The 27609-nt window shown below is 46.4% G+C and overlaps 1 protein-coding gene across 3 annotated transcripts; it reads left to right on the plus strand.

The window, feature by feature from the left end:
• Positions 1–262: 262 nt before the first annotated feature.
• KAT7 (lysine acetyltransferase 7) lies at positions 263–27609 on the plus strand. 3 transcript variants are annotated; one of them, XM_033169019.1, is made up of 15 exons: positions 278–674; positions 4515–4662; positions 5448–5624; positions 6074–6313; positions 6431–6513; positions 7746–7835; positions 9054–9152; positions 10511–10639; positions 17069–17260; positions 19027–19116; positions 20234–20374; positions 22440–22533; positions 24099–24245; positions 24654–24760; positions 26442–27609. In XM_033169019.1, exons 1-15 carry the CDS (start codon positions 660–662, stop codon positions 26541–26543), a joined length of 1854 nt encoding a protein of 617 aa, XP_033024910.1. In that variant the 5' UTR covers positions 278–659; the 3' UTR covers positions 26544–27609. The 3 variants fall into 3 exon arrangements, with proteins under 3 accessions (XP_033024912.1, XP_033024910.1, XP_033024911.1); XM_033169020.1 differs by having other exon boundaries at positions 283–674; positions 10511–10621; XM_033169021.1 differs by lacking the exons at positions 24099–24245; positions 24654–24760; positions 26442–27609 and having other exon boundaries at positions 263–674; positions 22333–22441.

Here is a 27609-nt window from a genome sequence, read left to right on the forward strand (position 1 = left end):
GACCTAATCAGTCAACGACATGGAGCCTTAGATTCAGTAATTCAGCCATTTGTAACTTCTCCAACATCACAAGGGTTACTGAAAGAGACAATCGTGCACCTTTTCCTTACACATAGGGGAAGCACCGCCTCCGTTGCCCAAAGTAAAGATGGTTCTTCCACCACGAAAAACGCAGGCTGGACCCCGAACCAAAGATGTCGGATCCAGCATCGGGGAGAGTGCGAACCGCACTGCACTTGAGGTCGCTCGACCTCGAGTGCAGGAAACCACCAATGGTGCCCACCTCAAAAATGGCCGCCCCCGCTATAGCGAGTGGAGGAGCTGCCCACAACCAAGATGGCCGCGGCACTTCACTGGCGACTGGTTCTCGGAGGCGCCAATCCCGACTCCAAGATGGCGGAGCGCCGTCGGCGTGAGGTGAGGTTTGTCTGCGTCACGTGACAGGCAGGACGGGGGTGTGTGTATCCCCGTCGTGTGTCCCGGCGGAAGAGTGAAGGGAGTCGGCTGAAAGGTCGCAGCTGGAGGGAAAGGGAAAACAAAGCGGCGCGGCCTAGCGCTGGAGAACCGGAGACACGCCAGTCACCACGGATACAGCCGGAGCCAACGCGGCGGCCGGGGCGCAGCCACCCTCGCTGCCTCCGCCGCCTCCTCCGCCGAGGATGTCGCGTAGGAAGGTGAGAGAGCGCAAACCGAGCCAAACCCCCTTCCCGTCTCCTCTCCTTTAGCTGCATAGACCACCAGGCTCGAAAACCAGTTAAAAACGTAGGCCTTCAAGCCCCTGCTTCATCTTGCATCTTGATTGGTCGCCGCTGCCTCCCGCCGCAACTTCTATGGCCATCTTCGCCATCAGTCAAGCGCAGCCCCCACCCTCAACGGTTATTTGTTTCCCTCCACCCTTTCGGTGATTGTTTTGTCCCGCCTCCTTTCGTTGCTCATTGGCTCCGCGGCTGAAATGCCATTGGCTGCATTCCCTATCACTTCCTACTGGCGCGGTTTTCCTTTCCCCTCCTCCTCCGTCGCTCCTGTTCCCAACGACTTCATACTTGGCTATGTGCCTTAGGAGCGGGTGTTGAAGTAGCTGCTGATTGGCCGGGCATTCTGGCCTGAATTGGCGTCCACGGGGTCCCGCCCCTCTCTCCTTTCTCCGTTTCCCATTGGGGGACAGGGTCGCGTAAAGGTCCTCCTCCTCGCTGTTATGATTGGAGAAGAGGGGAAATGGCACAGAGGGTTCAAAACACAGCAAGCAAGATGGTCTGGGCCGTGGGGATGGGTAACAGCTATGGCTATAGTTTTGTGCCTATTTGAGTGTAAGTCCCATGCAATTCAGTAGGGCTTGCTTATAAGTAAATCTTACAATCGGTCTGCACGTATAAAAGGATTGATCATTCTGGCTGCAAACCCAAGGCTTTTTTTGCAACTACAGCATCTAGTTTTAAGTACAGATAGAATTAGTCTTATTTCAGGAGAGTAGGAGTTGTACACATTTTTTAGAGGACTTGCCATAGTCCATAGCTGTCAACTTTTCCCTTTTCTTTCGAAGAATCTTATTCAGAATAAGGGAATTTCCCTTAAAAAAAGGGAAAAGTTGACAGCTATGCATAGTCTCTTGCAACAAAGGGAGGGAGGCTGCAATGTGAATTCACCAAGAGGTTTAATAATAAGACATGTTTTGTAGTAGCTGTATCTTGAATTGGGCTGCAGTCTTGGTTTTGAACCATCAAGTCTTTTAACTTGGGCAAGAACCAGGTTTTGCTACCCTGCACAGATCTAACTTAAGAGAGCAGATTTCTAGCCCACAACATGTTAAATACTGTATGCAGATGTTGCTCACAAGGAGCCTGAAAGGCTCCAAGTTTCAATCTTCATATTGCTTTTTAAAATGTATTTCTTTCATGAGACACACACTTGCATATACACCATGGGGACTGACCCGATTCCTACCTGCTTAGAACAGCATTGCTGTAGCATCTGTTCCTTCCAGGTTGTTCATTGATCCTATCAGTCTGTTTATTAAAAAGTGCCTGTTTTGCTAAAGGTTCACAGCAACAAAATAAAACGTTTAGCAGACCAGTTTTGTTACTTGTGCAGATTGCCTTAAAGCAACCAGTAATAACCTCATTTCATGCAGCTTCACAGTAGATTACACCCAAGTAAATGTGGCCCTCAACAGAAAAAAGGTTGACTGTCTAACAACAGACTGCCCCAGTCATAATCAGAAATGATTTGGGATGGCACCTGTAGCATTCAAAGATCCAGCTTCATCTCTGTTTGGAGTGCTATATAAATGAAATCCTTATTCCCTGCAACTCTGTAGTTTATTTTCTTTCCCTTCCCTGGTATCCCTCTTGGGTCACACACATCATTACAAGTGGTGAAATAGAGTCAGAGAAAAAAACAAGAAAATTAAGTGGGAGGAATTACAATGGAAATTGGAAATCATGATGGGGGAATTTGCTCTCATGGTCAAACTTAAGGTCCTGAAAGAATCGTGAGTCAGAGGAGGGCTATTCTTTATGCTTGTTCAGTCCTGCAGTGGAAGCCAAATTGAGATGTTTGCCTTTCCCTGCAGTGTGTTGGCTTGTCTCACATGCTTGAGTGTCTTGTAGAACCATCTGGTCTGCAGCCCCCCTCTGTGCAACAAACCAGGTGTCTGCTCCTGCTCTGACTACTGACTATATTGCACCAGCTGTGTGTGAGGTGGGTTGCTTTCTGCTTGTGTACCTGGATTGTGTACAAGCTTCCTTCCTTTCCCACCCACCCCCTACAGGTAGTAATTGAACAGATTTCCCTATCACTGCATTTCTGTCACCTGTTATATTTCTGCCTGCCCTACTGCAGCAACTCTTGAATGTGTGGGAAGTGGCTGATGGGTGAACAGTCTTTCGTATGTTGCAATGTCATGATCCTACAAAAAGAGAATTGTTTTGTGACAGGTTCGAAATTGATGCCAATAGTAACAGACTGTGATTTCAAGAGCCAAACTCTGCTACTCTGTCCTGCAGAGTAGAGAATAGGCTGCCATGCTTGTAGTAAAGGATGCATTGTGCTGGCAAAAAAGGAAAAAAGTTATTGGCTTTAGGCTGGCTATTTAAAAGGTGTGGCAGCTGCTTCTACAAAGATAGTGTTTGTTTCAGACTCGAGGAAAGCTAGTCTGTGTAGTAGGCTTGGGAACCTGTGGCGCTCCAGATGTTGTAGGAGTATAAATTCCATCCTGCCTGATTGTTGGCTGTGCTGGCCAGGGCTGATGGGCAATGGAGTCCACCTGAAGAGCAACAGGTTTCCCATCCTTGCTGCATAACTTTCAGTCTTAAGTGGATTGCTGTGTGCCCCTGGATGAATTGTTCAGCTATAGCTTTTGTTCCCTGGGTTTTGAGAGCTCATCCCTGTTTGGTGGCAATTGCAAAAACAGACTTTTGCTCAGAGTGTGTTGATTCCTGTGATGTGAAGATTGTGGTATACACAGACTGGGTGGAGTTGCCACTTTTTGTTTGGTCCCGTGTCTTTTTAACAACAGAAATCAAGGAGGTGACTCTTTACCACTACATATCTTTATGCTAGGAAAAATTGCCTGCACACTTGCAGCTTGCTAATGCACTGTACCATATCCTCCCCTATTGTGTTGACTGAATGAGCGTGAGACTTGGGTTGCAGGCACAATATGCTTCTCAGGCTAAAGACTTGTTTTGAAGTTGTGGCCAGCATAAAACAGAGCTCATTTCTTCTGATGGGATTGTTCCTGTTGCCTTCTAGACAAAGTTCTGGAGAGTTCGGTTTAACCTATGCAATCTCTCTTGACTGAAATCAGAGATCAGTACCGTCACCGTGTACCATTGCAATCTCATAAAGGTAAAGGGTAAAGGGACCCCTGACCGTTAGGTCCAGTCGCTGACGACTCTGGGGTTGTGGCGCTCATCTCGCTTTACTGGCTGAGGGAGCCGGCGTACAGCTTCCGGATCATGTGGCCAGCATGACTAAGCCGCTTCTGGCCAACCAGAGCAGCGCACGGAAACGCCGTTTACCTTCCCGCCGGAGCGGTACCTATTTATCTACTTGCACTTTGACGTGCTTTCGAACTGCTAGATGGGCAGGAGCTGGGACCGAGCAATGGGAGCTCACCCCATCGCGGGGATTCGAACCGCCGACCTTCTGATCGGCAAGCCCTAGGCTCAGTGGTTTAACCCACAGCGCCACCCGTGTCCTTATTGCAATCTCATATACTGTACTAAATGAACACTCACATATAGCTGTATGCACGGTCTGGACAGCAAGAGCACAGAGAGAAATATTCTTGTGGATGTGTGGAGATTCATCACTGCTTTAGCCTAAGCATTTTGTTCCAATCCGTTGTAAGAGGTTTCTGCTTTGGCATGGTATTTCTACAAGCACAGTGTGCAATACTTTCTAGTTTACGATATCCATTTTTCTGAAACATTTTAGTTAGTGCTGCTCCTCAAGGAGCAGGCCCCAGATAAATGATGCATGTTGCTTATGTGGCTGAGTCTTTGGCCTTTCAGAGGAATGCAGGCAGCAGTTCTGACGGAACCGAAGACTCCGATTTCTCCACGGACCCAGAGCACACAGACAGTTCAGAAAGTGACGGGACGCCACGCCAGTCTGCGCGTGTGACTCGCTCTTCCGCCAGGCTCAGTCAGAGCTCCCAAGGTAGAGCGTTTGAATGTTTGGTCTTAAGCCTTATTCCAAATGGCATGAGCTGTATAATAAGCTGGTGTCTGCCCTCCCCTCCCCACACTATATGCAGGACACAGCCAAAATCTTAATTGGAGACATGCTAGCTTTAGTCCCACCCACACCTGAAGCCCTGTAAGCCATTGCACATTCTGCATTAACCACCTTGTGGACATGCAACAGGTCAGTCTGCAAGAGAATGACCTCTAAATAATACCTTTAAAATGAGCTTCAACATCAAGTTGAGGATATTGATGGGTCAATAATTAGGATTCTGCCTCCCTGGAGGATTTCCAGAGTTCTGTTTGGTGTATGCAAAGAAGCAGCAAGGAGAGGCATTGCAAATGTCGGGTATTCCAGTATTATTCCTATATTCCAGAGAGAGGCTGAGAGAGTGGTTCTGAGACTAGAGCTGAGTTGGGATTTGAACCCAGGATCTGCTCGCTCACATCCGTAACTTACACTGGCTCTCATAAACTCAAAATCTGAACTTGGGCATGGGCATGGAGTGGTATAGGAAAGAAGCTCATTTATGACCTTGCTGTTCTTTGCTCCTTATGTCCTTTTGAAAATCCTGGCTATATTAAAATTCTTAAATCTTCAAAACTGATACTGATGTTGGGAAGGCAGTCTGCACTGTCTCATTCCGTGCAGGGGGCAGATATTTTTGCAGTGTGAGTGTTGCAGATGGTTTCTCCCAGTGAAACACTTGTGTGTGTGTGTTTCCCCACTTCCTTACCTCCCCATCCTCTTAAAACTAGATTCCAGCCCGGTTCGCAACCCACCATCGTTTGGAGCAGAGGAACCTGTTTATTCCACTCGGAGGGTAACCCGTAGCCAGCAGCAGCCCACACCCGTGACTCCCAAGAAATATCCCCTTCGACAGACCCGCTCGTCAGGATCTGAAACGGAGCAAGTGGTTGACTTTTCAGATCGAGGTTTGTAAATGGCTGGGCAGGATGTAGAGTGGCTAAAACTGGCACAGTCTGGGATCATGCTGAATTTATTTCTATCATGTTCTTCATTGGATTTCTTTAGAACTTTGATGACTTCTAGGTTAGGTTGAGGGGCACTATCTTAGCCAAGGCTGCTTTCGAAATACCGTACTAGTTGCTGTGTTGATCCCAAAGAGAGTGAAAGCATAGCTGAGATGATGCCCCGTGGAAATCACTTTTTATCTGCCCCTCTGATTTCTTTCTCCATCTCAAGATCACCCTGACAGTTTCGGTCAGGAGAATGACAATACATTTCCTAGTACATTATTGCTTTTTTAGGCCTGGCGTTTTGACCTACAAGGGATTCTGTGGAGGACTTTTTTCTTGCTCTCCCCCCTCCCCCCCAGTTTATTGGGCTCTGCTCACTTTTGTAACGTTGTGACTCTACACAGACACTAAAAACGCCGCTGACCATGACGAGTCCCCACCCCGCACGCCGACTGGGAACGCCCCGTCTTCCGAGTCCGACATTGACATCTCCAGTCCCAACATGTCTCACGATGAGAGTATCGCCAAGGATATGTCCATGAAGGATTCGGGGAGTGACCTGTCCCATCGTCCCAAACGCCGCCGATTCCACGAGAGCTACAACTTCAACATGAAATGCCCCACGCCCGGCTGCAATTCATTAGGTACGGTGGAACCTTCCATGATCTGAGATTTCATCAGCGGATTCTCCTCTTGCCCAAATCCCCCATGTGCCCTTTCTTGTTACCAGCCATAAGGCGTGTTCTTTCGGCTCTCCACAGGACACCTGACGGGAAAACACGAGCGGCATTTCTCCATATCTGGATGCCCACTGTATCATAACCTTTCAGCTGACGAATGCAAGGTAATTTATTCTCTTGGAAAATGAGCTTGTGGCAATGGAAAGAGATCAGTCAGGAGGAATGGCATGGGGAGGGGGGGAGAACCTCAGCCAAGTTCATCCCACCCACTGTCTCTCCTCTTTTCAGTGCTGCTTTGCAGGAGAGAAGCGGTGCTCAATGTTTGGACACACAGCATGGCCATGTAATGTGCAGTACAGCCTTTGCCAACTTGCTGACCTTCAGATGTTTTGGATTACCATTTCTATCAGTGGTGCTGGCTGGATCTGATGAGAGCTGTAGTCAAAACCATCTGGAGAGCACCAGGTTGTCAAAGACTGGTGCAGTTCCTCTCCTCTGAGCGTTGTGATTTGTGACACAGAAGCAAACATGGGGACAAAATTCTCACGGGAAGCACGCTGTTTGAAGCATATGTGGGAATTTCTGTTCTCAGACTTGTGCATGACCGTCCAAAAATCCAGCACACCTATGATTCGACTCACCCAAAGCCTAAAAACGAAAGGTTTGATTCAAGTTTAAAATGGTTATTTGAAACTTGAATCAAACCTTTCGTTTGTAGGCTTTTTGTGAGTCTATGTTGGTATTCAAAATTTCAATTTACAAATTTCCTTTTCGTTTTGTTTTTCCAAGAAAGTTAAGATTTTTTAAAAAATTAGTATGCTGCTGAACACCAGCCGTTTGCAGCAAATGTCTCTCTGTGCGTGATATTCTGAGTCTTTTTTTGCATGTGACTAAGAAATTATTTCCTAGGGACTCTGGTAGTAACTGCTGAAATGAACTTGAGGTGGTAAGATGGGGCAGGGAGAGGTGATCAGATTTTCTCATATTGAATGGGTGTGTAGGAATTAGTTAAATTATTCTTTATTTTGTAAAATTATACCCTACATCTTCAGCCACCATGGTTCCCGGGGCAGAAGACAATACAGAAATACAGTACAGCAATGAAATCTAAAAACCCACCTGTAATTTGGGGCAGAAATTCCTGATGGAACTGTGTAGCTTGCCACTTCTCTTTTGAAACATCAAATGCTGTTTGGTCCATTGTGAATTGAGGGCTTATGGCTCCTTGGATGTTCCTTTCTTGCCTGCAATCCTCAGAGATGCCTGGGCTCAAGGCCAACAGTACCTTAACTCTCTTATACTGTGGTTTTGGTTGGACTGTTCTTACATTATCTGAACAAGAATTTGCATGCCTTGAGGAGGGAAGGATTGATACGATCTCTCTCTGGATTTCAAGGTGAGAGCGCAGAGCCGCGATAAACAAGTCGAGGACAGAATGCTGTCTCACCGACAAGATGATAACAACAGGCATGCTACCAGACATCAGGTACTTCCATCTTACATTTTTACTTTTGCACCTTTATCAAGCATGCACTGGCTTTGACACCCCAACAGGACCATCTTTTTTCTAGTGATCATAGATTCAGAAGACAGTTAAAAATAATTAAATATAACTTTCCCCATGATAACTTGAAAAGAATTCATGCTTTGTGCCTTGTTTGTGGGATGTGGTTCTTTAGATTGAGTTTACACTCTGTGTATGTTCATCCTTCAGCAGTAGCGATAGGTATGTGTGAAAGCCCACCAAGATTTATGAGTATAGGGCAGTATACCAATTTAATGAATTATAATATGATTTGTATCCTTTCAAACTGCACTGACGGCAGTTCTCATAGTCATCTCTCTGTTGCCAAGTGAGGGACATGTAAATAATCCCTGATATTTTTCAAGCATGGTCCCAAGTATACCAGGCTCTTGGTTTGATACCATCTTGCTATACCGGGATAAAACACACATAATACAATGCAGTGTGGCAAGAGTCCTGTTCTGCCATCCAGCAATAGTGCCCAGTGATCAGGCTCATGTTGGTTTGCAAGGGATGGTCTGGACTGTATGACATGGATGTGCAATAGGCAAGCATCGAACTCCCACAAAAGCATACTCGAAATAATAGCAGGTTAGAAATCTGACAGTGCCATGGTCCTCTGCACCTGCCAGATTGCTGGCAAGGCGAATGTTTCTGGGCATGCTCAGCTGGACTTCACAACACCACAGCCAACACCCCGTCTCCATGGAATTTGGTAGCTGGCTTAGTGCTGTTAGATTCGGAGTATTTTTTTGCTACATGAGCTGGTGTTGTGTGTGAAAGAAACACATATCCCATTATGTATGGAATGGAATGCAAGAATCCATTTCAGCACAGACACACTTCAGCTGCCAGACCCATGCAAAGTATACGCTTGTGCCATATTGCATATGCGACATTCCATGTCAGAAAGGTGTCGCCTATAGCACAGAGTTGGGGAACCTGTGGCCCTCCAGGTTGTTGCTGGACTCCAGCTCCTGTCAGCCCCAACAAGCACAGCTTGATGGTCAGGAATGATGGGAGTTGTAGTCCAGCAACACCTGGAGGGGCCACCCAGGCTTCCCATCTCTGTTACAGCAGATGAAGCAATAGTTGGCCTGCTTTGGGGTCAGAGGGCTCAGGATCCTGGGCAGGTTGCCACCTCTTATGCATGTCCTGTGTTTCTCATTTCCTGTATAGGCACCAACTGAAAGACAGCTAAGGTACAAAGAGAAAGTAGCGGAGATGAGGAAGAAGAGGAATGTTGGGCTGACTAAGGAGCAGAAGGAAAAGTACATGGTACAGAAGTGCTCTCTCTCTCTCTCTCTGTGTGTGTGTGGAGTGTGTGTTTGGCAGAATCAGGACACCCTTAATGTCATGGCGTTAATTTCTAACTGCATCTGATCCCAAGATTTTAGGTCATAGTGCTAAAGAACCAAAACAAGAATAGGCAGCCATGAGCTAAACACTCCTCCAGTTATTTCGATTCGGTTTGTGAATTCCAGCCTTGCTGCTTCCCATCCCTTCTTGCATGCAGACCTTTGTGTCCTTTGGCCCTGCGCGAGGCCGTAGTTGGGGGGGGGGGCTTGTAGGCCACCCAGACAAGCCCCCTGTGCGATGTAGGAAATTAGGTGCCGGAGCAACCCCATCCGGTTCCTGCCCAGCCTCTGAATTGACGGCCTCCAACAAGGGAGAGCCCACTGCCTCTCTAGGTAATTGGTTCCCTTACTTAACTACTCTTACCATTAAGATATTTCTCTTAATGTTCAATCAAAATCTATCCTCTAAATCCACTGGACTTAGTCCTGCCCTTTTGGACAGCAGAGAACAAGCCTCCGCCCTCTTCTGTCTGACAGCCTTTCAAGCAGTTGAGAGAGTGCTTCTGTAGATTTTCCCTCCATTCCTCTTCCGGGTTAAGCACAGTTCCTTCAACCTCCCTTTGTAGGAGTTGTGTTTTGTACTGTATCTGTTGCCTCCCGGTCCAGTCGGTCTCCACTGAGTGGGGAACCTGTAGTCCTCCAGACGTCGCGGAACTACAGCTCCCATCAGCCTCTGCCAGCACAGCCAGCAGTCAGGGATGATGGAAGCTGTAGTTCCAACAATACAGAGGAGGGCTGCCCCTTATCCACAGGCTTCTTCAAATGTGGTACCTAGAACTGGATACAGTACAGTGGTACCTTGGTTCTCAAACGGCTTGGCTCCCAAACAAATCGGCTCCCAAATGCCGCAAACCCGGAAGAAAGTGTTCCTGTCTGCGAACGTTTTTCGCAAGCCGAATGTCCGACGCAGCTTCCGCTTGAGTGCAGGAAGCTCCTGCAGCCAGTCAGAAGCCGCACCTTGGTTTTTGAACCATTTTGGGAGTCGAACGGACTGCCGGAACGGATTAAGTTTGACAACCAAGGTACTACTGTATATGCTTCATCTCTGTATTGACTCCTTGCTTCTGCACTCACAACAGCCCACAACACTTCTTGTCCTTACAAGCAATCCTGCATGAAGCTCTCCAGGCTCCCTCGGCCTTCTACTTCCCTCAGAGCAGGAGCCAGTATTAATTTTGCTGTCCAGCAAGAAAGGGCAGAGAGTGGAGGCTGAGGGGATCCACTTTCCCCAGGACAGGCAAGCTATTTTTAAGAGATCGTTTCTGTTGTTTGCTGTAGGAGCACCGGCAAACCTACGGCAACACCAGAGAGCCCCTTCTAGAGAATCTGACCAGTGAGTACGACCTCGAGTTATTCCGGCGAGCGCAAGCAAGAGCCTCTGAGGATCTGGTAAGAGGACTGGGCTGGGTAAGATACACATCCTTCCACCTTCTAGGCTTGAAGTAAAACCATTTGTACTCTTTTTTTGTACTAAGCTGAGTGTGAATTGCTTGTGACTCCGTTTGGACAGAATCAGACTTCTGAGCAAGGGGTGGGCAGAAGTGAGCAAAAAGAAGGAAAAGTATATTGGCGTATCCTCAGAGCCTAGAGATGGGCTGCAGCAGTTGTGTACAGTGGTACCTTGGGTTACAAACACCTTGGGTTACAAACACTTCAGGTTACATGCTCTGCTAACCCGGAGGTAGTACCTCGGGTTAAGAACTTTACCTCAGGATGAGAACAGAAATCGCACGCCGGCGGCGTGGTGGCAGCGGGAGGCCCCATTAGCTAAAGTGGTACCTCAGGTTAAGAACGGTTTCAGGTTAAGAACGGACCTCTGGAACGAATTAAGTACGTAACCAGAGGTACCACTAATAAATGGGCTCCTTCCTCAAAAGGGCTCAGAAATCCAACAATATGCATCGCATGGAGGGAGAAAACAGGGTAACGTAGAATCTGAGGCAACTGTTACGGGAGGCATTTGGTAGTAGGCCCTCACCAATCATGGCGGCTGTGAGAGGAAGACAGTTAGGCAGGGGGCAGAAAGCTGAAAATCAGCAGAACAGACGGAGAGAGCCGTGTGGTGTAGAATCTTGGTGGTCTCTCTTGGTTCCTGAGCCTGTGGAGGATTGGAGAAGCAATGGTGGATCTTTAAGTGGGTCCAAGTTGTGGGTTTCTGACTCCTCGGTTCTGAGAACAAGGTATTTGAGGAGTTGTGTGTGGATTTTTTTTGTCTTCTAAGTTACTGTTACTACACATGTGCTCAGTATTCCGAGCTTGGCTCAGCCCAGCGGTCCCAATCTTTCGCTAGTCCGTTTCAGTTGCTGTTTTTCCTGGGAATCAGAGCTCTTGACCCCACTTTTGTTTGTGGGGATGGGGACCGCAAGCAAGTGCCTCTCCCACTGTTACCAGACTTAACCTTGAAGAAGTGAGGAGCGGATCTCGGTTTCCAAGTGCGGGATACGCCCCACCTCTCCGTTCATTGACGCTTTTAGATTAATGTGAACTGAAGGCTAAGTGTATTGATGACAGAACAGCAGAAGGAGATAAAGGAGCACCGTGGAACCATTCACATAGCAGAATGAAAGAAGATTGCCAGCTTCTCATCTGCTGTGCATCTGCTTATATTTTTAGAGTGTATCTATTGCCCTTCAGGAAACACTTCAAGACAGCTTACAAATAAAACCGTTTTTAAAAGTATAGAGATACAGCAGGCCATTTGTTGGAAGCTGGACCGCTTCTGTCTGCTGTGGCCTTGATCAAGGTAAACTATGGTCACTCCCCTATTCTTATCTTCTTAGTGTCCTCTCTCCACCCCAAAATTTCTTTATCGTATCTTTCTTTACAGTGGTACCTTGGTTTAAGAACAGCTTAGTTTATGAACAACTTGGATTAAGAATGCTGCAAACCTGGAAGTAGGTTTTTTTGGTTTGCGAACTTTGCCTTGGAAGCAGAACATGTTCCGCTTCCTGTTGAGTGTAAATTGAGTCCCCTGCTGCTATGGGAAAGCACGCCTTGGGTTAAGAACGCTTTGGTTTAAGAACGGACTTCCAGAACGGATTAAGTTCGTAAACTCAGGTACCATTGTATTTGCAGTTTAGATCACTCATAAACAGTGATTGGTACACAGCTGGTTTTGTTTTTTTTGTTTTTACAATCTCTCTACCAGCATCAAATAATCTATTTAGTTTTCCCTCCTTGTGGCCGGGGGTGGGGGGGTGGGCAGGTGAATTCTACGTCTTTGACCAGGGTTTCAAGCTTTTTTTGGGACTACGACTCCCATCATCCCTGACCACTGGACCTGTTAGCTAGGGATGATGGGAGTTGTAGTCTCAAAACAGCTGGACACCCAAGTTTGGGAAAGCCTGTCTTGGACGAAGGGCAGGTATTAAAGACACTGCAGTTGCAGTTGGAGGGAGCCTAATGCACCCTAAGAGCTGCGACAAATGTCACATAATGGTTTTGCATTGGCCCCTTTTTAGATTTGTGATGAAATAATCAAAGCACATTTCCCAATGAGACCAGCCTCTCACACCGTTTTCTTTTTTCTTTTTAAAAAAATAATAATTAAGAAAATGCTAACAAAGGACACATTTTTGAAAATGACAACGAAGGGGCATGCGAAAAGTGGACCGTTCAATTGTGTGGGAAAACTCGGGCAGCAGAACAAGTTTTTTAACCTGCCGATGGCAGCAGAACATGGATTCAGTCGTACTGGGGCTATGTCAGCTGAATGGCAGTTTCGCTGTGGATGCGCTGGTCCTGCCAAAGGACCTCCAGAGAGAAAATGCCTAGAGAGAAAAGACGATGCTTTTGAAACCTCACTGCCTATCTGGAGATGCAGGTTTTAGGTTGCTTGAGGCATAAGCTACGTCTTAAGCGGAGTTGCATCATTCTGTTTCTGTCTCAAACTCAAAGCAGGCTGGGGTGGGAGACTGTGCCTGAGAAGACATTCAGGTGGGAATATGCACCCTTTCCCTCCTGGTCCTTTCCCAGCTCAAAACATCCCTCCCCAAGCTTCTTTTCCACTTGAAGAGGATGGGGTGGCTCCTTCCCACCTCCCCAGAGTGAAAAAGCAGCTTGAATAGAGCAATTTTGAGCTGCAAGACGACAAGAGTGCCATGGGTTAAGCAGGCTCTCTAGGCCTGCCCATTTTCTGCTCAAAGCAGACCGAGCTGCTCAAGGTTTAAATAGAAGGGGGAAAAGCCTGGAGGAAAGAATTGCAGAACTACATGTGCCATAATCTTTGGAAGCCAAGATACGCAGACATATATGCCCAGCCCCACTGTTTCTGAGCCAGCATTTCTTGGCCCTGCTGTTGGGGTGTGGATGGCTGTGTCGACGTGCCCCTGAGGACTGGCGCTGAAAAGTGTGAGAAGATGAAACAGCTTCGTAAGTGTTCTCATTTGGAAGAAGTGCCACTTTCTTTCCGCCGTGACAGTTAACACTGAGCGTAGGCCTCCACTCCGCTGTCTTTCGCTGCGTAAGGAGGTGCCAGACTTCCGAAAGCAGTTGCCCGAGGTGCAGTCTGCGTCTCTTCGGTTTCCCAGCTTGGAGAGTGCCAGAAGCCCCGGGGCAAGAGAATGGATCCTTTTTCATGTTTGATTGAAGCTCATTTGATGCTTTCCTTCTGATATGCCCCCTCAGGCCCATGCTCCCCCCCAAAAAAAAAGATTAGGGAGAGACTTTTGGCGGACGTAGATCAAAGCATACAGAGCAAATTAAAAGGGTAAGTACACTGTGGTTGGCGATCCAACGTGGCTTATCTTGGGGTTCTGCTGAGGGTGGACCAACACTTCCCGAATAATGTTTTGGTACTTCTGTTAAGTCACATGGAAGTGCTGAGGCCCCTATTCCACATGGCCACGGCGGCTTTGAGAACAGCACTTTCTAAAGATTTGTGTCGGGAGTTAATCTGAAAAAGACTGCAGGCACCTCCAAGTTCTCTGCGTTGTTCAGGTCTTGGGGAGGGGAGCGTATTAACTGGCCTTCCAGATTTCCCGTCTCCAACTGCTAACTGTGACCAGAGCTGCTCAGCGAGTCAGGTTAACCACCATGATGCCAGGGAGCCATGATTTACCACCAGCTTCCTCCCCACAACCCCAGTCTTCGAGCCTCAGCATAAATGCAGTGTCAAAAGCTACACGCATGCCAGCTCACCTCCGCTGCTGTGCCCCCATCTTGTTCACAACGAGAGAGGAAGAAAAGACACACAGTCTTCGAAAATGAAAGGCAAGCGGGCAGCGTCTCCGGATTTTTCTCAGGACTTCTGAAAACCAGGCCCAGGATGTAAATCACAGAGCCAATGGGGTCCAGGGCAGAGGGAAATCACAGAGCCCCAACAGCTGCTTGTTAACCACGCCTTCACCCATTTGTGCCCTCCTGCATCCTCAAGGAATCCTGCCTCCAGTGAATGCCATTCAAGGGAATGCGGGCGTGCCCTTTGAAAGCATTACAGTGGTACCTGGGTTTACGAACTTAATCCGTTCCGGAAGTCCGTTCTTAAACCAAGGCGTGCTTTCCTATAGAAAGTAATGGAAAATGGATTAATCCGTTCCAGACGATGAAAAACAACCCCTAAAGCAGCCATTTCACATGAATTTTCCTATCTAACGAGACCATTGATCCATAAAATGAAAGCAATAATCAATGTACTGTACTATAAAATAAATAAGACAGTATTGTAGATGATAAAAATTAAAATTATTATTTTTTCCTTACGTGCATTGATGATAGTCATTGTTTGGATGCGGGGCTTTTATCCATTTCTGCAGTCACACAGTCAACCAGTAGCTGAACTGGGTTTTCCACACAGTCACAAAAACGAAGTCACAAGCCACATTTACAGGTCAGTCCCCTAAAACAAATAACAAGTCACAGTAAAAAAATTGCAAAAGCCACACAAACAAAAATGCATTTTTTTATAGCAAAAAAAAGCTCCAAATATCACCTATGTGTTGCGTGGGTGCTTGGGACTCAACAGGAAGCCTCTGATTAGCAGCGAAAGACTCAATTCACAAACGGAACACACGCAACAGGAAGCGGAACATGTTCTGCTTCCAAGGCAAAGTTCACAGACCAAAACACCTACTTCCGGGTTTGCAGTGCTCTTATTCCAAGTTGTTCATAAACTAAGCTGTTCTAAAACCAAGGTACCACTGTGCCTGGGACACAGAAGCAGCAAATACAGAGAAGCGTGAAGACACTGAGTGAACACTGAATAGAGCTCTTTGAATTGTTATTTTTTTAACTTGCCAAAAGACTCCTCTAAGACCCCCAAACACACTGGGAAATTTTATACAAGCAGTGAGAACATTTTAAATCCTTACCTTGGATGGGCTGGAGTGTGTCCTGGAACTCTGATGATACTTGTTTGCCTGGCTGTAGGATGATGATGATGATGATCATTGATGATGGTATTTATATGCCGCCCACCAGGCTGGGTTACCCTAGCCCCTCCAACAAACTAAAACACAACATATCAAACATTAAAAAGTCGGGGAAAAGCCCCGGATAAAATATCAATTATTGACCGATAGAAAGGAGAGGGGAGGTTTTGCATTACCTAATCTTGAATTAAGCTGCGGGGCTACTATGGGTAAAAGAATGGATAACATTGGGAAAAGAAAGTATAACTCTGCAATAGATTAGGTAAAGAATATCAAATACAGAGAGACTAATTGGGAGTCCTTTTTATTTAACAGTGAGAATGTTTTAAATTTTGGAAATTATGTAAAAAAAATCCTTTTGCTTTTGTTTTTTTCTTGTTACTTTTGTAACATTTTCCCTTTGTTGTTGTTTGTTGTGTTTGTCATTTTTGTAAATGCTTTTAAACAATAAAGACTAATTTAAAAACAAAAACAAAAAAACCAAGCATTAAAAAGTCTTTATGGAGGAAAGGGTGAATGTGAAAAAAACCTCCACTACTGAACAAAGGTGTAAATGACATGTTTTTCTCTGTCTGCATTTGCCTCTGGTCTGACCCCCCACTATCATGTGATCCCAGAAGGTTGTTCAGAAGGGAATGGCCATCTGCCATGGATGCTTTAGCTGAGATTCCTGCATTGCAGGGGGGTTGGACTAGATGACCCTTGGGTCCCTTCCAGCATTCTATGAATGTTGCCCTCAGGCTGAAGACAATTCCCTCCACAGCTGTTCTAAAGGCACCATGGTGAGGAAGAGGAGACAGAGGCTGCAGCTGCTGATCCAACCTAAATTAGAATTTACACACATTGGGCTTGATCCAGCCTAAATTAGGTTGCCGTCCTATGTGCGCTAAACGGGGGTTAAGTCCCATTGAATTCATTGGGGCTGAGTAGACATGGCCAGGGTGTGAACTTGAATGTCTTTGAAATCATTGGATCCAGCTAGTCTTGACTTTTAAGTTCCGTGGATTTGAAAGCGCAGTTAACTTGGGATGGATCCAGACCGTAGTTGGCCAATTCCGTATTTCACAAGCTGCGGAGTTCAGTTTCCTAACAGTTTCAGTTTTCTGTTTGTGGCAAGTTTGTAGACCTTAAGGCTAAATAAAGAGAGACTTGAATGTGGGTGGGGCAACTTGCATTTCCAAAGATCGGAGTGGGGCTTTGATGCTTTTTATAGCTCTGCCGCTCCCTGCGATTAGTGAAATAAACTGCAAAATAAGCAACTCTGCATGAATTTTCTTAATCTGTGTATCACTTATACAAAACTCAGTTCTTCCCGATACTGGAGTTTGTTTTGATTGTAGAGGAGTTTTTGGGGTGGGTGGGAATGTTTGCTGTTTTCACATGCGTCTAGCATAGATCGTATGAATAAATAGCATGGTGGACTGTTTCTTTTTTTAAATTAATTTTTATTCCCCTTCTCTCTCAATAGGAAAAGCTGCGACTTCAGGGCCAGATCACAGAAGGAAGCAACATGATCAAGACGATTGCTTTTGGCCGCTATGAGCTGGACACCTGGTACCATTCTCCCTACCCAGAGGAGTATGCGCGACTGGGGCGCCTCTACATGTGCGAGTTCTGCCTCAAATACATGAAGAGCCAGACGATACTACGCAGGCACATGGTAAGCTTGCGAGACGAATTCACGCCATTGTATTCATCCCTCTTGCCTTGTCACGGAACTGCACTTCCCTTCTCCGACTAGGAGAACTGCACAAAATCCTGGTCGCAAGGTAACTAACTAATAGCATCAGACACAGACTCAAAAGCTGTTCTCTGGTAATATCAAGGCGCCAGGATTGCCATGCCCGTAAATTCTAAATCTGCATTCATAAACATATTTTACGTTAAGCAGCAGGGGGTCTGTACCCCTGCAGGGAAGTGGTCCTTCACTCATGGAAGGTTGGAAGTACCATCTGTTGAACTGATGCCACTATTTGGTCTAGCTTGGTGTGGAATGGCCACACTGGCATCAATACTCTGTTGGAGCCCAGTCCTGGCACCTGCCTAGCAGCTTCTAGCTCTACTTCCAGAACAGTTCTCTGCCTTTTGCAGCCTTGGCTGGGGCAGAAACGAGCTATCTGGGGAGGGAAGCAGAACACACAGTAATGAACCCCATAACCTTGGGGCAGTGCTGCTACTTCCTCCACAAAAAGCCTAGTTGCCAGCGCCTGGCACCACATCTTGAACCCAAAGGGGCACCGTCCGGCCATTAGCTGTCTTTCAAGTACAGCAAATCCTGGGCTGGATTCCTCTGGGACTGGCTCACTTAGAACCACACTGCAGCTGATCACAGTTGGCATTCTGCCCCATCACCCAGCCCATTCTGTAGAACGTTCTAGCCAAGGAAAGGATACTCTTCCAACCAATGATTGAACATTTCGCTTGAGGGCCGGCAGCTTCCTGTTTTCTCCCTGCAACAGGCGACTATCAAATGCTCTTTCCCGAAAGGCCTGTACAGTGGTGCCTTGGTTTACGAACTTAATCTGTTCTGGAAGTCTGTTCTTAAACCAAAGCATTCTTAAACCAAGGCGTGCTTTCCCATAGCAGCAGGGGACTCAATTTACAAATGGAACACACTCAACAGGAAGCAAAACATGTTCTTATTCCAAGGCAAAGTTCACAAACCAAAACACCTACTTCCGGGTTTGCAGCGTTTTAATCCAAGTTGTTCATAAACTTAGCTGTTCTTAAACCAAGGTACCACTGTATAATGCAAATCAGATCATTTATTATTATTATTATTATTATTATTATTATTATTATTATTATTATTATTATTATCATCATCATTATCATTATCATTATTAATTGAATTTATATACCACCCTAAACCCAGTGGTCTCAGGGCGGCTCACAGAATAAAATAAAGATATAAAACCACAAAATACATAATAAAAATAAAAACAACAACCCAATAGCCCCCTCCCCACAAAGAAACACATTATTATTATTATTATTATTATTATTATTATATTATGTCGAAGAGCAATGTGTTCTGGGAAGTTAATAAACACACACAAGCACAAACAAAGTAAATGATGATAAATCTAAAGCTAAAAAATAAATAAATGAAAGAACTGTTTTATTGTAAATGAAAGAACTGTTTGAACTTGCTCTCTGCTACTACTAAATCTGGACCTACCGCCATAGATCAGCTACACTTGACCATGCTTATGGACTTTGGTCAGCCACCCGTATTGTTTGGGCACACCGCCTTTTTATTGGCTGAGCAGAAAATGTGCAGCTGCTTCTGCTCCTACGTTATTGTGCCCCCCTAGCAAGTAGCTCGTTCTTCCCCTCGCGATTCTCTCTTCCGCCTCTTTGTGCTCCCGGTGCCTGTTGTCACACTTGGCGACCGTGCTAATGCTTGTGCAATGCTCTCCGTAGGCGAAATGTGTCTGGAAGCATCCTCCGGGTGACGAAATTTACCGCAAAGGCTCCATTTCGGTGTTTGAAGTCGATGGGAAAAAGAACAAGGTAACATACTTAACTGGAGTTGACTTCGGAGGAGAGAATTTGTGCAACACATTGTCTTTCGTGGGCCATAGGCAGGCGGCCCAGCTGGCTCTCCTTGAAGTCTGTCACCCCAACCTGTCCCAGCTCTGTCTGAAAAATGCTAGTGTCAAGGGTTGGCATTGTTGGGCATCTGGCGAGAGGTCACACCCTAGCAGGGGCCCATTCACAAGACCCTGGGACCTGCTACAGGAGGGTGTCCTATAGAGCAGTGTTCCTCAACCTTGGGTCCCCAGATGTTTTTGGCCTACAACCCAAGGTTGAGCAACACTGCTATAGAGGATGTCTTGCCCTAAGACCTTCCCAAACCTGGGTATGGTACTCGTCATTATATTGGTCTAACTCCATTGCCTTTGTGGGTATTAGACAGGTAGTCTTTCCTGGCTTACTAGTGTCCACAGAACTCCAGCATTATTATTATTATTATTATTATTATTATTATTATTATTATTATTATTTATTAAATGTATATGCTTGTGCATGCTTGAAGCAGACTCTCTCTCAGACCGCTACCACAGTTTCTTTAAATAATAATAATAATAATATTTTTTATTTATATGCCACCCATTAACTAGGTTGCCCCAGGCACTCTGGGCAACTCCCAACAGAATATTAAAATCACAATCAAACATTAAAAACTTCCCTTTACAGGGCAGCCTTCAGATATCTTCTAAAGGTTGATATCTGGTGGGAGGGCCTTCCACAGGGAGGGAGCCACTGCCGAGAAGGCTCTCTGCCTGGTTCCCTGTAACTTCACTTCTCACAGGGAGGGAACCGCCAGAAGGCCCTGTGAGCTGGATCTCAGTGTCTGGGCTGAATGATGGGGGTGGAGATGCTTCTTCAGGTCTGCAGGTCAGAGGCTGCTTAGGGCTTCAAAGGTCAGCACCAACACTTTGAATTGTGTTTGGAAGCGTACTGGGACCAGTGCCAGAAAACCAGAGATGGGCCAGTCACAGCTTCAAAGAAGCAGATTTGGCCAAAGAGATTTTTCCAGGATTTGGGGGGCAGTGAGAGCGGTGCCTAGAATTGGCCACCTCCTCCCAACACATCAGCACTTTGACATGCCTTCTGATTCTTCCAGATATACTGCCAGAACCTCTGCCTTCTGGCAAAGCTCTTTTTGGACCACAAGACCCTGTATTACGATGTGGAGCCCTTCCTCTTCTACGTCATGACGGAAGCCGACAACACCGGCTGTCACCTGATAGGCTATTTCTCCAAGGTCGGTAACAGCCTCTCGAGCTCTGCTTCACACCAGGGCACTTGCCACGACTTAGGCATTAAATCAGAATGATGGGCCTGCTCTGGAGAGGGGGTTCAAAGGCTGGGCACTGAATCTGTAAGAGTTGGCTCGTGAAATATAGTTAACAGCGGAAAGCAAGCTTATAGTCCAAAGGCAAATCAAAGCCAGGCTGCTTACTGGAATCTTACTCAGGCTTTGTTACAGATGCAAACTTCTGATGCCAAACAGAGCCAGTTATTCTTGGTATTCAAGAGGCTCCCCCACCCCACTTATAGTTGCATGTGCAAACACTTGCTTCCAGTAACGTTCATAAGAGCTGGGTTTCGGTGGTATATCAATCAGAAACCAGGGCTTTGAATGCGCTCTTGCATTGTGTGGCAGGGAGCACCACACCCCAACACACACACACCGTCTCAGATCCACAGTGGGATCAGTTCCGACTATAAGTCTGCTGCGCTTTCTTGAAGAGACTGTTGGGTGGGTGGCGGTTCTGCTCCTTGGTTTGCTGGCTTAGAATTGGTTCAACATCAGGTTTGTGGACTGAACCCTCATCTTTTAAACAGAGAAGGGTGGCTTCTAGCCTGCTCCTCAGTAAGGGCTTGTTAGCCCAGGCAGCCAAACTCTCCATCTCAATCTTAGTCTCTGTTTTGTTGACAGAGGAATAAGTCCAAGTGTGATGTGAGGATAAAATGAAGGCCTGATGTGGGCTCTGTTCGTTCCTTTACATTTGACCTGAATTCCCAGATACAGTGCTTTGTCATGCTGATCAAAACAGAGCACAGGAACGATTTGAATTTCACTTTCTCTGGGAGTGCGAGAGGCCATTTCACAAAACGGCCGTTAGAACTATTGATTCTGTTTAAGTTTGGTCTCTGGCACGTGCAGCATGGCCACTAGGAGTGCTGCATCAAAAAACTTTAATAATTTGCCACTGGAAGTGCACCACTTTCAAGTTTTGCCTCATGCATTTTTACATGATAGGCTGGTAAAATAACCGTTTTGGCACCGTTTCGGTGAGAAAATTAAACAAGCAAATTCTGTAAGAGAAATGGACTATTTTGCCCATCTCTCAATTTGTGCGGGTTTTGAAAACAGCACCCTGAGCAATATAGACGATGCTTGTCTAAAATTCAAGGGGAGGGAGTTCCAAAGAGTAGATGTCACCACACTAAAGTCCCAATTCGTATATCCTATGGAACGGACCTCCTAAGAAGATGGTATCTGCAGGATGCCCTCTCCTAAAGTGTGCAGGGATTGATTGGGTATAAAAAGGGGTAAGACCGTCTTTTAGGTATCCTGGTCCCAAGCTGTACAGGGCTTTGTAGAAGCACCTAGAACCTAGCTCAGTAGTCTTCTGTGCATCCTGTTACAGGTATTAAGGATGAGGTTTAATGTTACGATCACTCACTTCCTTTTCTAGTTTGGCATTTCCCCTCACAAATAGTTTGGAATCTACTCATCGCCCAGGCAGACATTTGGGGAAATGGCCACCACAGCCAAACAAGGCCAATTCAAGTTGTCACTGTGTGAGCTAAGTTCGAAAGAGCTTTCGCTGGCATTCCCAAGACCTAAGGGGAGCTGATGTTTGAGAAATGCAGGCCCAAAGCCGGGGTAGGGAGTCTGTTTCAGCCCGAGGGCCACATTCCCTAGCAGGTGGGACAAGGAGGGTGGAGCCAAAGATGTTGCTTTCGATTGCATCCAGACCACACCTGTCCATCTAAGCAAGCAAGAGACATTGTCACCGGCCAAGGATGCATTCCAGCCAAACAAAACCGTTCAGAGCAGGACCAGTGAGGATTGTGGCCTGGGAAGAGTCTTGAAGACCACATAGAGAGGCCTTGAAGGTCACATTTAACTCCTGGGCCTGAGGTTCCCCACCCCTGGTCTAAAGGCTCCTTGGGCATCCAGGACTAGCTTTGTGATTCTTTGCATTGCAGCCATTCTGTTTTGATCAGCTTGCAAAAGCCATGCATTTGAACTTTTGCCACGATGTGATCAGTTCTTGTCAAACATGACCCTTCGCGGCTATACTGTTTACTTCCAGGAGAAGAACTCATTCCTCAACTACAACGTTTCCTGTATCCTGACGATGCCTCAGTACATGAGGCAGGGTTACGGCAAAATGCTCATCGACTTCAGTAAGTGTGGATGGACACGTGCTTTTGTTCTTAATCCAATGCTTACCTACTGCCACAAATCAGACGGTTTCATAGCCTCAAATGTGACACAGAGCAGTTGAGGGTTTTTTTAACACAGCATGGTTGTTAGGGTTATAACTTTTTGTCTCCCCCCCCCCCCCCCAAATAATGATTTCCTGTATCATATAGGGATGAACGTTTGCTTAGAAACACTAACCAATTAGGGACTAATTTTTCTCAGTTGTGAAAAAAAGCTCACCCTGAAATGAAAGTTGGAATCACTGTATATGCAATGTTACTACTCATAAGTATTAGCACTTTAAAAAAAAAAAAAACTTTATGGAACTGTTTAGGACTTTTACAGCTGTCTGGAACTTCCTGAAACTATATTGGAGACTCACTGGAAGCAGGAGCCATCCGTACTCCAGATACCAAGAAAGAAGTAATCAGTGCGCAGAATGTGCAACCAAAGCGATGCGGGAACTTTATGGTGCTTGTGGCAGAAACAAAGACAGGCTGCAACCTCGGTTTATTCTAAGCAATAAGAAGTAATGCACAATGTACAAAACCTTATACAGTGGTACCTTGGTTCTTGAACAAAATCCGTTCTGGAAGCCCGTTCGGCTTCCAGAACGTTCGAAAACCGAGGTGCGGCTTCCCATTGGTTGCAAGAGCTTCTTGCACTCAGCGGAAGCTGCGTCGCACGTTCGGGTTCCAAAAAACGTTCGAAAACGGTAGCATTTACTTCTAGGTTTTCGGCGTTTGGAAACTGAAATGTACAACAACGGAGACATTTGGAACCGAGGTTCCACTGTACAAGTGTTAGAAAATTTGCAAGCTCTATTTTTCCTGCATTATAGTACTGTATATTCTGGCGTATAAGACTACTTTTTAATCCAGGAAAATCTTCTCAAAAGTCGGGGGTCGTCTTATACGCCAGGTGGAGAATCTGCGGTCGAGTATATCTCAAACTCTATATTTTAACTGGAAAAGATGGGGGTCGTCTTATACGCCCAGTCGTCTTATACGCCGGAAAATATGGTATATGCTATGCATATTACATAATGCATTATACAGTTACATATACAAAAAATCAATTTATTGATTTTGGGGGGAGCTTTTTTCAAGAGTTTTGGGAATGAAAATCCATTCCTTTGTTTTTAGGTAAAAGTTCATCTAACTAATCTTAATGGAGCATGAGGTTGTAAAAAAGTTATAACCCTAGTGGCCGTATGACCAGGGTCTCAGAGCTGTTAAGAGGTAAATAAACGTAGCTGCTTTCTTAGCAATCACCATCTTCCCATAACAAACCCTTTTGGTCTAGGGCCTGTTAGCTTGGAAGTAAATTTTGGCCACCTCCAAAATAAGGTCGCTTCTACATATTTCGGAGGTGCTTTAGCTTTGCAGTAGCACAAGCTTTTGTGATGTTAAAAGAAAATGACTTAAAAAAAAAGACTTTAAAACAAAACTACCTGACAGGAAGCTACGAGCTTTTGACAGCAGCTAGGGGATGGTTGACCACTTCATTCAGGTTCCAGAGAGTCTGTTTTGTTCTCTTTCAACAGGCTATTTACTCTCCAAAGTGGAAGAAAAGGTTGGCTCCCCAGAAAGGCCCCTCTCAGACCTGGGCCTTATTAGCTACCGTAGTTACTGGAAGGAAGTTCTTCTCCGCTATCTGCATAACTTTCAAGGCAAAGAGATATCCATTAAAGGTGGGTTCTAGATTTTCCTCCCCATTCAATCAGTAGCACAAAGTACCTTTTTTAAAAAAAGAAAACAACCCTTCTAGTCTTTCTTCCCCGAAACTGTGAATTGTAATTTCTCTCACCTTTGCTCCTCCATCGAATGCCAAAGGAGCAGCGTGGGGTGCTGAATCCCTATTTACCTTCCCCCTATATGCTGAGATTTTGCTAGCTTTGCTCATCTGTTTCCAACCTACCTTTCCCAGCCATCATTCTCAAGCATCTTGTCTGGAATCTTGGAAGACGTTTGGTCCTGAAGCTTCCATGCATTTAAAGCTGGAGTTGGCAGGAGACAGCGGGAGCTCGCTGGTGGTCTGTCCCATATATCCCCCTCGCCCCCAGGCCTCAGTAAAACACACTCTTGCTTCTCTGTTTCAGAAATCAGCCAGGAGACAGCCGTCAACCCTGTTGACATTGTTAGCACTCTGCAAGCGCTTCAGATGCTCAAGTATTGGAAGGGCAAACACCTAGTCTTAAAGAGGCAGGTAAGTTGTGGGGCTAATAACTGCAAGAGAGGGGCAAGCTCTGCCTCTCTTGGGTCACTGTGTTTCTCTCGAGAGATTTCTAAGGAAGGCATCACTCTGTCGCCCGAGATTTGCTGTGAATGAAAAGCAGAGAGCCCAGCTTAGTGCAGAAACCTATTGCAGGATTGTTTTGTGCATGTGACCAGCCAGTGGTGAGGGCTAGGGGTGGCTTCCAGGAAAAGTGGGTGCGTGTAGCTTCCCTGTTCCTTGACTCCCCACCCACATAATCCCTCTTTCTTTCCCTGCCTCTGTATTTCTGCTCGTGATGGTTGCTGCTGCTGCTCCAGTTCAAGCTGCTTTGGTTCTTGACAACGTCAGACATGCGCCCAGTTGGTCACAACAAAGCTGCTTTTATGGAGCAGAAAAGCCACGACAGTTTGAAAAGAACAAAGTGTGCCGTACAGACAGACCGCAGGAATGAGGTTCCAGTGAGCCAGTGTTTCTCCAGTTTGGGTCCCCAGCTGTTGCTGGACTACAACTCCCATCATCCCCCATCTAGCTGGACAAGTGGTCAGGGATGATGGGAGTTGTAGTCCAACAACAGCTGGGGACCCGAATTTGAGAAACACTGCATTAAGGCAACCCTCTTGTGGCTCCCTCTGCACTGTGTATCTCACTTACCTTTCAGGAGACGTTCATGTTGTTTCACCCATCAGTCTCTGTCTACCGTGTCGTTGGAAGTGCTTTAGACTAGAGTCAACTCACCTGGTAGCCACAGGTGATAAGGAATTGCATGCCGATGAGTGATCAACCTGCAGAATGGGAGGTGGAACACTACAGCCTTTTTCTGCACCAAGCAGGATACTAGAGAAGACACAGGCTCCTTTCACTCCTTTGTCACACCCCAGGAGGCTACTAATATTTTCTTTTGCTAGCTAACAAGTTTTGTGGGCTTAGGCTGCAAACCTAACCCTATCTACTTAGGAGTGAGGTTCACTGAATTCCAATGGGACCTACTGCTGAGTAGACATAGTTAAGATTGGGCTCACAAGTAAGTCTCACTTGTTCAGTGCAAGGCTTACTCCCCAGTAACTGTGGTTACGGTTGCATCCTCAAATGTTTAATTGCTACTTAGCTAGTATGGAGAAAACCCTGACTGCTAAGCCTCCTTGCTACATTTGTGATGGGGCTCGGCAAGCATCAGGTTAAGACAATAACCAGAATGTGGAGAGATCAACAAATTCAGCCTTCTTCCTTTGTTAAGTCTTCTCTGTCTTCTTCTCCTTCCATCTCTAGTCTCTCTAGCATAGCATTAAAACACCCAGATATTTCAGCCTCCTGCAGTCCCCCTCTAAAACATCAAGCCTGAAACCCCCCCAGTGACAAAATTCGACCTGCAGAAAACACAACACACAAGCAGGAAAGGTCCAGCAGATTCTCAAAAATGGAGTTCCATGTTTGCTCGGTGGAAAGTGAAGTTACTACTCGGCAGTTACACAGAAAGAGAGTTCTCCTAGTACGGAAGCCCCGGCTGTTTAAACTGGGTCATTTTGCAGCACAAAACTACTACTGTGTTTGTTTCCTTGAATTTAGAGGCATCCTTATCAATGCTCGACGTAGCTCTATCATCTTGTTAGCAGCTTCCCCCAGACTTTTAACCTGCACCTTCCCTTTCTCTCCCTCCCTCCCCCCACTCTTTCAGGATCTTATCGATGAATGGATAGCCAAAGAGGCCAAGCGGTCTAACAGCAATAAAAGCATGGATCCCAGCTGTTTGAAATGGACCCCTCCTAAGGGCACTTAATTGGACCAACCTCTCTGAGAAGTGTGGACACCTCCTTGCCGCCGACCACCACCACCACCACCATAACCCCCTTTCCTTTTCCAGCATTAGGAACTGCCTTTGGGATCGCAGATTTGTGACTCGCTGTTGGTACCAACCCTCCCCGCCCCTCTTTCACATGCCTTCAGGATGTTTCTCTTCTCCCCGGGACCGTTTTGACCCAGGTCCTCCTTCCGCACGGCAAAGTCGGGAAGATCAGAACGGATACAGTGTTAATGTGGCCCCGGGAAGGGGCAGTAAGATCTTCCAGCGCACCGTTGCAACTTGCCGCTCCGTGAACCACAAGGCCCTAGTCCATAAGATGGTGTCGTAACTCGTAATTTCTTAGTTGTTTCAGCCTCCTGCTTCCATGCAGCCTTGAAGGGCGTGGTCGGCACCTGCTGTGAGGTGGTAAAGGTCCTGCACGATACAGCGGGCTGTACTGTTCCAGATTGCAAGTGTGGGGCACCGTGATTCCCCATGCAAAGAATTCCCTTTCAGTAGAAAACCAGCAGTGACAGGGATAAAGATTCTAGCCAGCTCTGTATCTCCTGTCCTAGTTTTCTACTCGCAGGTGTTTTTTTTTTTTTATAAATACAAAGGAGAGCATTCAAAATCAATTATCTCCCATCAGTCATGTGAAATTTTGGTCCAGTCCATTCTACCCCACATTCCCACCCACCCCCTCTCTTATTCTGCTGCACGTTTGGATCCAGCCTAAAGGTGGGTTTGCGGGACCACCCCACCCCATGTCATGCTGCAAGTGGAAATGATCTGACACCCCCGTAGGCTCCTTCGAGACCATCAATTTCTCATACCCGTTTGCAGGTCTGAGCGCTGACTGGATATTTCACAGCAGCAAGCGTGTGCAAACAGCAGTTATTTCTTCCTTCCCAGCAGGCCAGGAAATCTCCAGGAGGCTCTGATTGAATGTGGGGACGCCCTTTGGCTGCTCTCCCTTCCCTTGAAAAGTTTGAACGTTAAGGCCGGGCTGCTATCTCTGTGGGCCGCACAGCTGAGTCCCCGGTGGGGGAAAGCGGCTTAACGG

This window comes from Lacerta agilis, chromosome 14 (genome assembly GCF_009819535.1).
Source record: "Lacerta agilis isolate rLacAgi1 chromosome 14, rLacAgi1.pri, whole genome shotgun sequence".
Classification (NCBI taxonomy): Eukaryota; Metazoa; Chordata; class Lepidosauria; order Squamata; family Lacertidae; genus Lacerta; species Lacerta agilis.

Bases quoted from the DNA above. Each gene is read 5' to 3' on its own strand.
- KAT7 (XM_033169019.1), top strand. The intron at 6,514-7,745 runs GTAATTTATTCT...CTGGATTTCAAG, and splicing joins TTTCAGCTGACGAATGCAAG to GTGAGAGCGCAGAGCCGCGA. The intron at 20,375-22,439 runs GTCGGTAACAGC...GTTTACTTCCAG, and splicing joins TGATAGGCTATTTCTCCAAG to GAGAAGAACTCATTCCTCAA.